We start from the raw sequence: 13,052 nt of genomic DNA on the forward strand, positions 1-13,052 counted from the left end.
TCATGGCCAAAGTAAAAACACACAAATAAATTCATCTTACATGGCTGGCTGTGAAGAGTTCCACTTTTACAGTACATGTAGTTGTAGTAGTAGGACCACACCTACCAACTGTGTACTGGATGGTTGCAAGTAAACAAGCGAAAAATACTCAAAAAAGCACATACTCAGTGGACAGAAGACACAGCTCAATTCCTTATTGTCTTTAGGTGTGAGAATTCTGCGACAGGTTCACACAAACTACTGTATAGGGCATATATTTTGTGAGCACAACATTTTGCATATTTAGAGCAGCTGTTTTAGTGGTGGCATAATTTTGCTGTGTGGTTTCAATTTTGTGAATATCAGTCAATTTGTAGAGTTTGCAAAAATCTAAAAGACTGTGAAGTATGCAGTATACAGGATGTACGTGAAGTAAAGTCATCAATAGTCTGGGGTATCAATAACTCCCGTCGTCTGATAAAAAGTGAAGTCTCTTTTGGGATGTCATCCCAATCACGATGGCAGAGTCCCGTGTGAAGCACCATCCGCGTGACAACTTGTTAGCGTTTATCAGTTCTGGGCCCTCATTTTGCAAAAGATGCTAGGATAGCAAGCTCTTGCTACAATAGCAACATTTTGTAGAAACAGCCAATCAGGAAGCTGGATTCTTGTCATTGCCATGACACTTGCCACTGCAGCAAGAGGTGTTACCATGGCAACTTTCTATGACATGGGACCCTCGATATCGGCTGCAGTTTCAGTCTGCATCCACTTTGGCTAGCTCCATCACATTCCTCGCCTGAAGGACCAGAGGCATGTCGATCATACTGCCGCGGAAAATGAACGCACCCTGGAGAAAAGCAATGGAACATGTCACCAAGCTACATGTCATCTAATACCACATGCGTAAAATTCCTGTTTCTTTTTTTCACTGTAAGTGATTTAGAGACTTGAGAACTATCATTCATGAATTCTTGATCACTCACAAGTGTCATTAAAATAAAATTCACTGAGAAATTCTTTCATTCATTCATGACGATGACATATTAAATCAGAGATAGTCTCACCTCAAGTGTAATCTCACTTGATACAGTGTGCCATTGGCCAAGCTCCTTTCTGCCCTACCTGTTATACTTATTTGCCTAATAATCTCGCTCTTCTCTTAAAGGAGACCTCCGGATGATTATCAGATTTTTACATTTAACAACTATAAATTAGTTATAATACTGAGGTGAGAGTTTCATAATTTGTGATAATTGGGATGAAGAATAAGAATATTTTCAACATTTAGAACTAATTGCAATGAACGAGGATGATGACATGGCAGAGTCACTATAAGAATGCATGAGTTGGGGCTCAAGGAAGCAGAACAAAAGAAGAAGGCATGCATAGATTATTCACAGGTGAACTCGCAAGCAAGCAGTATTGTAATGGAATTACACTGCTGCATTTCTGAAATATGTGAACCTCCTATGTCATCATCCTTGTTCAGTGTAATTTGTTTAAGGTTTTTCAAAGTATTGTTTCTCTGCTCAAGAACGACAACAAATTCCACAAATCTATACATGGAGTTGTCGATTTATGTACTACACGATGTGAAATTATGAAAATCGTCTATATCTTTCTACTGTCTTCTTTCTCTCAGTATCTGCCAATTTCTCTTCATGTAGCTATATGTTAACTTAATACATAGGGGATATATACATGTCACAGTTGGTATGTATATACATGTATGTTTGTCATATCATATCATAGCTATCATATCATATCATTTGTAATAATATATCATATCTTATCATATGTCATATCATATCATATCATATCATATCACATCATATCAAATCATATCATATCACATTAAATTATCATATTGAAGAAACTGTATTACTTTAATCTATACTGGACCCTCCTGTAAAACAGCGGGACCATAATGGTCCTCTTCGCTGAGCGAGGCTATCCAGCCGTATTATTTATGAGTTTTTGTATCACATGATTTGTAATGTTGATTTTTATATTTACGGAAATAAATTACCATACCATACCATACCAAATTATCATATCAAATCATATCATATGTCATATCATATCATATCATATATAACAATATATATCATATCATATCATATCATATCATATATCATATCACAACATATCATATTGTATCATATCATATATTTGTATGTCATAATATACCATATTATGCCATGTTATATTCATATCCCTTCTTCCTTTTCTGTCTATCTCTCTGGCTCACTGTCTGTGCAAATCCTTGTCTTCTTGTCTGCTCCATTAACACAACACTAAAGCCGCATTCCAAAGGTGTAAAAAGAGACAGAGGAAACATACACAAAAACTGCAAACACACACACGCACAGACACTCACCTGCCCCGTTCTCTCATGCTCCTCAAACCCAGCCAGAAGTTCCCTCGCCCACTGCACCCGGTCTGGGCTGGGGCTGAAGGCCTGCTGGACAATGTCCACCTGGCTTGGGTGGATGACCTGCTTGCCTGTGGTCAAAGAGAAGGCACATCGGCTGAACAATTATGATACTCAAATGCCTTCAGTTGACCATTACCACTTCATAATCTGATACCAATCTGTATACACAGAGTTTTATGGAAAAACAGGTTAAATGCAATTTTTAAACATTTTACAGTGAGTCCATCAACAGACAGAGCAAAATGAAACCTTTCCAGTGATACCTCCTTTGTTACATAACAAGGAATATTCTTTAAGTTACAAAAAAAAATCCTGTATTTTTTCATTATCTTCTTTGTTTTTAGCAACTTTAAGTGCAAATGCCTCAAATTAAATGGAGTTTACTCGTTTTGCGATCAAACTTTTCATATGCAGTCATAACTATACCCAAAAAGTCTTGATATTGAGAGAGACTTACATGTACACACATACACCATAGTGTGTCATTTTTACAATGTACACCTCAAAATGGATAGAACTCAGTAGCCCTATTTCCAAAGATCTGACTTCTCACATGTATAAAAATAAACACAAGGCAAGTGCCATAATGTGTCTCGCCCATTCGCGTACAAGAAATTGTACAGATTAAAAAAAGAGATATAACAGATAAAAGAGATATAAAAGGGTAAAAATTTATGGCAAAAAAGAAACGTGCCATAAAAACTTAACATTGGGCCCTTAAAGTTTGTTGACCCCTGTCTGTGACCTTTGACCTTGTGGTGACCATCCACTCCCCAAGGGACATCTACCATCCAAGTTTACTCACAAACGGACCTATTGATCAAAAGTTATGACCCATAATAGAAACGCGCCATAAAAACTTAACATTGGGCTCTAAAAGTTTGTTGACCCATGCTTGTGGCCATTGACCTTGTGGTGACCATCCATTCCCCAAGGGACATCTACCATCCAAGTTTGGTCACAAATGGAGTTATGGATCAAAAGTTATGACCCATAATAGAAATGCACCATAAAAACTTAACATTGGGCTCTAAAAGTTCGTTGACCCATGCTTGTGACCATTGACCTTGTGGTGACCATCCACTCCCCAAGGGACATCTACCACCCAAGTTTGGTCACAAATGGAGTTATGGATCAAAAGTTATGACCCATAATAGAAATGCGCCATAAAAACTTAACATTGGGCCCTAAAGTTCATTGACCCCTGCCTGTGAGCTTTGACCTTGAGGTGACCTTCATATGTGGTAATGTGAAACTTTGTATGACCCCTCTTCCCTCGAAGTTTGATTGCAATTGAAGCCCAGAGTAAAGAGTTATTGAAGTTTTTGTAGCGTTACGGACAGACGACGGACGGACGACGGACAGACAGACGCCGCAGGCGATCCCTTAGTCTCCCCTCACCTCCGGTGGGCTCGACAAAAATGGAGAGGAACCTCAAAAAGAAGCTTGCAAATTTAGAACATGAAATGTAATCTCTCCAATAACATTTTGGTTACATTCTAAATGAAGAATCACAAAATCAACAAGCTCATTGGAGAGGTCAGTTCTGTTTAAAGTTAGAAACAAAGTCCTGGAGACCAAGCTTACCTGAGAATCCCATCCTTGCCCCTTCTTCTGAAAACTTCTGAAGGCCTTCTTTGTCTGTGTGTGTGTGTGTGTGTGGAGGGGGGGGGGGGGGTGTAAAGAAATGACAACGTAGCAAGGTTGATATGCTGTTCTTTTCACGTGAGGTAAATAGCCACCAATTCAAATTCTTCCATAATCTAACTAGAAATGTCGCTAAGGCGACTGGTATGCCTCCGCCATAATGCATGATTCTCCTAATAGGTCTACAGTACATGTAGACAATGTGTGATTACATTTTCACAAAATTGGCAAAATATGAAAATGACAAGTTTGTCACAAATGTGTTGAATGTTCACCTTCCTTGACCTAGATTAATTGGATGAATAGGAGACCATGTATTTGGGGATTTAAGGACTTTAATTTGACTTTGACCCATTCATAAGTTAATGCATTGAGTAATTTTCAAGGTATGGAGAAAAAGTGCAATTTCTGTATTGAAAAGTTCATTGTTACCATTTTCATCTGGCCTTTGACCCTAAAATTCAGAGGATAATCACTGTCTAGCACAACATGCATAAATATGTAGTAAGTTTCAAGATAACTTGAGCCACTTCTGAGATATGGAGGAAAAGGATAGTTCAGCACTTTCCCTTGATCTTTGACCTTTTGACCTTTGAGGCAAACAAGAAAAAAGAAAGCTTCCAGAGAATCTCTATTAGGTTATATATGCATACACTACGTGTAAAAAATAATAATAATCCTGCTGGCATTGCATAAATATGAGGGAAATAGTAAAATGTTGAAGTGTTGCCCTTGACCTTTGACCCCTGACCTTTGACCCATGAACCCTGAATTCTCTAGATAATCACTGCCAGTCAGTACATGTATACACTGTATATACTATGTTCCATGAAGATACCTTGAACAATTTCCAAGATATGGAGAAAAAAGTGAAGTTTTAATATTTTTACTTGACCTTTTGACCTTTGACCTTTGACCTCATGACCCCAAATTTTCACCAGAGAATCTTGATTGGGTAATACATGTATACACTAAGTTTCAAGAAGATATCTTCAGGCATTGCATAGATATGGTGGAAATAGTGACATTTTACGTATTTGACCTTGACCTTTTGACCTTTGACCTTGAGCATGTGCACCCAAAAGTTGATAGGCACAACTTCACTCCTAATACACATACATGCCAAGTTTCATTAGGATACCTCAAAAGGTTTTTTAGTTATGCTGTCCACAAAATTCATTACGGACGGAAGGACGGACGGAAGGACGGACGGACGGACGGATGGACGGACAACCCGAAAACATAATGCCTCCGGCACCACTTCGTGGCGGAGGCATAAAAACTAATCAATTACATATTTATCTATGATGGAAAATTACAGTCAATAGGCAGAAAAAAAAAATAGATACATTGTACATTTCTCTTCAAAAAGCTCATCACAAAGAAAATTCTATGATTAGGTTATAACATCACATTACTAGTATTACTAATCGCTTACTCCATTTATTCATTACGAATGTATTTGATGAGAAAAGTAGCATCTACAGAATAGCAATCTATTCACTGTCATAAAATTGAAAGGAAAGCAAGTCATTGGTTTCATAATCATTCATTGATAGTAATTACTTTTACTTCATATTACAATTACCATGGTTTGAGTAATCTGTTGTACTTTCATGTCTATGGTACCGGTATTGCTCTTGTGCTAAAGTGTGTCACACTCGTATAAAAAAACAATGGGAAGGATAATCATATTAGTGTATTTGTACTGTGAAATATCTAAGTTTTATTGGAAGGATACCTTGAACATCGATATGGACCATGTCGATGGCTTGTAGTCCAAAAGCCTTTGCCACGGCCACAACTTTCTGCCTGGCGTAGACCAGTTCGGCAGCATCATACGACCGTGCAGCCCCTACAAGAATTGGACATGGTAGAATTTGCTGTGGCTGCTATAATTAGCCCTATAGCACTCGCTTCATCTTTGTGCTGTATCATGAGCTACTACACATATTGCCCAGACTCCTGAAATTTGAAAAAAAAAAATAATCTTGCTGCATTCTCTAAGCTTTGTTACTTCCTTCCACATTCCAAGATCTGACTGTGTTTTCTTTTAATGTCAAATAAAAGGTGTAAACTATAATCAATTCAAATACACATTGAGGATGCACAAATACATTTGTAACAAAAGACACATAGCAGTGATTTGACCACAGGAATTTCTTGTATGCATTCACATTTGTTACCATAAAACAAAGAGCAGTAACACAACAACAGATCAAGTCAAGGATATACTGCTTTTGTATTTTAGTATTTGGGGGAATTTCACCTATATTGTATGCTAAGTAGGAACTATTTTGCAAGGGGCTGTCAAATTATTAAATGTGTAAGAAATCCATGAAGGAGAAGAAGAGGAAAAATCTACGGCTATCACTTACCAACACTAGCACAGTAGTCATCTGAACCAAAGACGATTCCATCCAAAGTGAAGGGTTCTGAATCAAAGATCTCTTGCGCCTCTCCGATGATCTGCGGCAGCCTCAGCAAACCCACGGCAGTCTCCGCATAAATGATGATTCTGATGGCATGACTGAGCTCTCTGCCTTCCAGAGATGACTTGAGCTGACGCACTAACTGATAGATGCATCACATAGGAAGACAGGGGCGGTGACCAGTTTTAGAATTTACATTGACATGGGACACACTCCACGCCAACATTTCATGTAACGTCAAGACATCCCCTTAAGTTTGCATTCGGTGCTATTGACCAATTCTGTGACACGCTATGTGTATTTTTGGCATGGGCAGCGCCATTACTCGGTGTCTTAGCCGACCCCCCCTTCCCACTCCCCAACCCTCTCCCTACATTAGCACGCGCGCAGAATGAAAAACTGCTTTAGCCAATGGGCTAAAGTGCGCGAATGCTTGCTTAGTGCGCGAACCTTTGTTACAAGTGCGTGATAAACATGTTGCCCGGGGTGGGGGAGAGCAGTGGGGGTCGGCTAAGACACCCACTATGGCTGCGCCCAGTGCCATGAAATGTCTGCTGCCCTCAACGAACCCGAATCGGTCAATTGCTTCATGGGAATGGGGGGGGGGGGGGCAGCTTCAGAATTTGTGTCAATATGGGACAAACTCAACACCAAAGATTCATGTAATCATGTAAAGACATTGTCTCAAGTAAACACTGAGCGTTATTGCTTCATCAAAAGTATTCATACATTCACTGGCTCAAGAGTTGAAAATTTTCATCAGACCAGGTTACTCTTGTTACTTCAAGACTTTGAGATTTTAGATTTTTTTTTTGTACACAGGCCTGTGAAATCATACTTCAACAGAGATTGTCAGAAATAAAGCAAAGATTAGCCTCTTGACAATATAAGCTGGAATCCTAATATTAATTTATTGTAAATAGTAAGACATGTACCTGATGTATGATGTCTCGAGTGAATGCAATCGTATCAACTCTTTGCCTAAGAGAATTCATAAACCCATCATCATCACCATCTCAATATTTTTCAACATAAAACAACAAATGCATATCTTATTAGTGTACTTTGCAGTGATAACATGACCACACAAGTCCAGTGTGCCAGACAACTCTTACATTAACCTGGAAACAGTCCTACGGACATGACAACAACAACAACAACAACAATAAAAGATCAAGAATAAAAGCATTTACTATGGAAACATTACCCAGTGTACATGCTCAATGGAATCAAATTTGGGGACCAGGATTGTGTCTGGAACTCTCTTCGCCTGGAGGATGACTGCGAGGTCCTCCTCGGCAAAGCCACTCTCCATGGAATTGATACGAACAGCGACGTCGGTGACTCTCGGCAGCTCGAGTGAATCCAACATGCGCTTCACCGTTTCCCTAGCTTCTGCCTGTCACATGAAAAGAAATAAATGATATTTCAACCAGAAGTTTCAACTTATATTATATCCTGCATACTCCTTAACATTCATGACACATTTACATTTAGCATAAAATAAGTGGGAAGAAATCAGTGTCACTTGTTTGTTCACTGGCCAGTCACATTGGGCATGACTTCCATGATGTGAAAATGGAAGCATGATACCTAGACTCTACTGTCTACCAGAAACAACCAAACAATTGAGCTTTCATAACTATCTGTGAAATACAGGGCTTAATTTGTGTGTGATATCCCACGTGTTACTGGTGCAAAATAGCTTGGACTTACCCAGCAGTCACGTCACAAAACTATCTGGCTGTGACATCTTGTGTATGGTACCAGGTACTCTTCATGACCAAACAATGCAGCTACTGTTACCAACAGTTATGAATGATCCCATAGAAATCTTGCATTCCAACAGGATTCAAATTCATACACCTCTAAATGCTTAAATTTCTGCATGACTGATTCTAAGAGTCAAAACTAGAAATAAAATTTAGCTGATCTGAAACAGGTGAAGGTGAGGATTACAAGTAGCAACATCAACACTTTACAAACAGTGGTATCTTTATCTGCATAGTCAGAAACTATCTCTTTTTTTTTTTGTGTGTGAAATAAATCATACAAAAATGAAAGAAAAGAGTGATAAAGATATTAGTGTTTGAGTGGTGTGTGGTTTGTTACTTGTAGGCCCTAGACATATGTCAAATGCACAATGCATGCAAGAATTTATCAGCAACGAACAATACTATCACACAACATGTCTTATTACACTTGCATCATACAGTTTTTCCCTTCCTTTTTCAATGAAAGACAAGGTTGAATATGGATGTTCAGTTTGGGATCCTTACACAGCTGGATGCATACAACAGCTGGAAATGATCCAGAGACGCGTTGCATGATATGTGCTAAACCAGTACCATAATACCTCAAGCGTGTCAGAAATGCTCGAACAACTTGGCTGGCCTTCACTCCAGAAAAGAAGAGAAGTCTCCAGGCTGACCATGTTGTACAAGATGCACAACTCACTGGTAGACTTCAACATGGACCAACACCACATCCATCCTTGTTTACATTAACGATCTACCCAGAGGAATTAAGTCAGACATACGACTCTTTGCTGACGACTGTATTATCTATAAGGAGATCAAGTCACCTGAAGACCAATGCAGACTCCAACAGGATCTAAATGATGTCATTGCCTGGGAAAAGAAATGGGAAATGAATTTCAACAAATCCAAATGTTACTCTATGAGTGTTACACACAAACGCAAACCTCCCAAGTTCACATACAAGATGAACGATATGCCCCTTGCTGAAGTGGAACACTACTCATATCTGGGAGTCGAGATATCTAAAGATCTTACCTGGTCGCGTCATATACACAAAATATGCAACAAGGCAAATAGCATGCTGGGGCTCTTAAGAAGAAACATTCACTGCTGTCCTCCTGAAGTTAAGTCAATTGCTTATAAATCACTGGTACGCCCAAGATTGGAATACTGCCATGCCATCTGGGATCCTTACCACAAGGTACACATATCATCAATTGAAAAAATCCAAAATAGAGCTGCACGATTTGTAACCAGCAATTACAACAAAGAAACCAGCTCGTCTTCCCTGGTCCAAAGACTTGGATGGGAGACCCTTGAAGACCGTCGTATTAGAGCCAGACTTACAACCATCTACAAAGAAACCCATGGACTGATCCCAAACAATGTAGAGAAATTCACCCACAAAGGAAACTATCATACTCGTCGACTTCATGGAGAATTTTCCTATGAGAGGCCTAAATTTAGTAAGGATTGTCTTAAGTACTCCCTCTACGCTCGCACTATTCCAGAGTGGAACCTACTGCCAGATAGTGTGAAAACGGCCCACAACCTTGACAAGTTTAAAGCAGATCTATTAAATATAGATGTGTTTAGCATAACCCAAAAGCACACTTCAAGATTTAATTGTTGCTGCTGCAAATGACCTCGACCACTGTACCGTGATAGCCCACCAGGGCATTGTGTGCAGTATACAACCAGAACCAGAACCAGAATCCCATCACAAGACAAACAAGGACAGTTCATCCATATGGCTATCTGGTCCCCATCTCCAGGACAGAACAACACAAACAGCCCTTCTTTCCTCGCAAAGTACGGCAGTGGAACAGCTTGCCCCAAGAGGTCATCCTGGCACCGTCTGTGGAGGTCTTCCGTCATCGCCTGACGGAAGATGTGGAGTAAATCGAGCAACGGGTTTTTACTTGCACCATGTAAATAATGCACCTTGCATCCATGCAGGTACTGCACACTCGGGTGCCCTTATGATACGCACACACGCATGTAAATCTGCAAAAATCTTCAGGATTGACAGAAGCAGAATATACAGAAGAAGAAGAAGATTTAGATTTATCTCCACCACACAGCAGTGGAAAGAGCCTGATTTTTTAATAGCTTTTTTTAACGGCCATGTTGATGCTCAACCAAGTAATAAATACTAGATCTAGAGTTTCTAAGAGAAATTCTAGTACTTTCAGTTGAGTTTTAGGTAGGCCTGGCTATAGGCTACAGTGAGACCATCTACTACCGTTTTGGTTTAGGTTAACCCCCCACCCCCGGCCCGGGGCGCTCCTTGTACACAGTTATAAAAAATTAGAATGCATGTGGGAGCGTCGGGGCTGGTCGCAGTTAGGTTTAGGTCTACCTTTCTATTGAATGCTACTCCATCTTCGCACTCCATCACAGCACAGTCAACTTTCATACTCGATAGTTTGGTGAGCATCTTCTCGCTGTGTCCAGGTACATAGAGTACAGCTCTGCGAGGTGTTTTTGAAGGTTCATTCCCGTAGAACCTCACGTGGTCATGTAGCCGGTAATTCATCGAAGCTACACGGGGCGCTATCCGACCAGCAGTAAGCGCCTGCCCGGTAAGACCCGCACATTTGCTGCAGAGATTCCTTGACACTGGTGATAACATTCTGCGTGTTAAACGACGTAACTTTGACAAATAATGATTCCTTGGTGATGGATACAGGCGATGGTATTACAGATTGGGTTAGATTAATCTGTTTACGAGCAAAAGACACAATATTTCACTACTGCAGCAGACAGCTCACCTAGCCTCTCACGGTCACTTTTTCTGAGCAGACACAGGCACGCCCTCTTGAGTCCTATGTGTAACATGTTGCACAAACGACAGGGACAGTACACCACACTCCCTAAAAGTGGATATTTTCGCGTGACCAATTTTTCGCGTTTGGCAGGGTAAGAAGAGTTTTTCGCGTGTTTTTAAGTCCGCGGAATCAAGACATCTATTACAGGAACGTAATGGCAAGCAAAATTATTCTCGTGCTTTTATTTTCGCGCTAGTTTCTGGTTGCGCGAATTGCGGGAAAATGTCAACATCGCGAAAAATTCCACTTTTACAGACCTGAAATAATCATAACAGCTACACTGCACTGGTAGTGCGTTTCGTCGTCAGCATCGAGGTACTGTTCATCATTCATCTAATTGTTTGAGGTAAAATTGTTTAACCTGAAGCGTGTGGCACGGTGTTTTATCTGTTGAATGTGCTAGAAAGTAGAATTAAAATCTGAATCTTTAATCGAACCTCCTCTCTGAGATCTCAGCAGTGACCACTATAGGCTATATACCCTCCCTCCCCATCATACTCAGTATCATAACAATTCGTAAGCATGCTCTTTCCCTTATCCTTGAAAGTGCCTCCTGATTCAGGACCCCGCCCCTAAGACTTGAACCACCCCCCCCCCCCTCCTTTTTTTTTTTTTTGGGGGGGGGGGGGGGGGGGGGGGGCTTTCCGAGGCTTTTTACCTTGGAGACCTCCTAAACAAGCCGCGGAAAACTGCTCAAAGTGCATCCCATCACGATGCGGATGCCGCTCAATAAATTTAACCCTAGCTCCTAAATCCCCTAATACGTGTACCACCTTATCTCAGATTATGAGGTATAACACGAAACGCGGTGAAAATTAGGCCTATGTGCAAAGATTAAAAAAAAGTCTCATATGAAACGACTGATACATTATGCGAATGCCGATGTTGTAAAAAAAAAAGAAAAAAAAACGGGGCCCAGTATCTAAAACAATTTTCCCAGATAATACTGACATCAAATCAGACCATAAACAGCTCAAACATTATTATTACATTATGTGTACACAGTATAATGTTGATATGCCTCTGTAGAGATCGAGCTGCTCACAAAAATTAATGTCTCCAAGTGGAAGTTCAATAATGTTAATTACATGATTGTACGATAATAGTCTATAATTACGATGATAATCATGCTCGTCTCCGGGTGCTCTAGGAAAATAACCCTGAATTAGGAATGAGCTATCGAAAAGTGCAATTTCAGTCATTTGATCCTGCGACTTATGTTAATAATCTTCGATGAATTTCAAGATTATCTTATATTCAAAACCTATAATTGTTTAAATTTTCTCACACTGTTAGAACGCTGTGTAAAATTTCGTTGTTTAAAATATTGTTGTTTAAAATTCTAAACAATGTTGTTTAAATATAGAAAATTGGAGCTTGATTGCCTTAAACAGCGGTTGTTTAAAAACAATTCGGAATGATTGTCCAAACAATTAAACATCGTTGTTTAGAAATTGATGGGCAAAAGTCATGTGATAGTCATGAACCAATCAGCGGGCCTACATAGGTATCCTTCGTCGCAATCGATCGCCACCGCCGCGCCGGGCGGCCACCGCGCCTCACACACACACACGTACATCACACGTTTATGTACGTATAGCTATACAGTCGAAGCGCGACTATTCATCATGATGGACGGCGGTGACGATGACTGCAATGCAGCTATATGGAGTCACGAACATTCTCAGCAAATGGGGTCTAGCTATAGAAGAACTTTGCCAGTCATTCCAAGGTATTTATTTATTTAACTGATAGTTACATCGCTTCATGCCCATCTGTAATTTGCATGATGTATGAAGCTAGTCACGGCTCACGCTTTGGGTTCTTGGCCGGGCTGCGCTACGCCTCGCCTTCATGCATGTATGTAACGTTAGATCTACAGGTGTAACAAACTGTTAATGTTATTGTTAACGTTAACGTTAAGTTAGGTCGTCTGTACCGGTACGTACATTATGTTTTTCAA

General features: G+C 40.0%; 1 protein-coding gene across 1 annotated transcript; it reads right to left on the reverse strand.

Moving 5' to 3' along the window:
• Nucleotides 1-736: 736 nt before the first annotated feature.
• LOC139724469 (citramalyl-CoA lyase, mitochondrial-like) lies at nt 737-10,893 on the reverse strand. Its single transcript, XM_071635610.1, has 7 exons — nt 10,621-10,893; nt 7,706-7,897; nt 6,445-6,640; nt 5,808-5,921; nt 4,007-4,060; nt 2,363-2,487; nt 737-829 (listed from the first exon to the last, which is right to left on the reverse strand). The coding sequence occupies exons 1-7, from the start codon at nt 10,891-10,893 to the stop codon at nt 737-739; spliced, it is 1,047 nt and encodes a 348-aa protein (XP_071491711.1).
• Nucleotides 10,894-13,052: the final 2,159 nt, after the last annotated feature.

This window comes from Diadema antillarum, unplaced genomic scaffold (assembly GCF_040938485.1).
Source record: "Diadema antillarum isolate AM-2024a unplaced genomic scaffold, OU_Dant_1.0 scf00000015, whole genome shotgun sequence".
Classification (NCBI taxonomy): Eukaryota; Metazoa; Echinodermata; class Echinoidea; order Diadematoida; family Diadematidae; genus Diadema; species Diadema antillarum.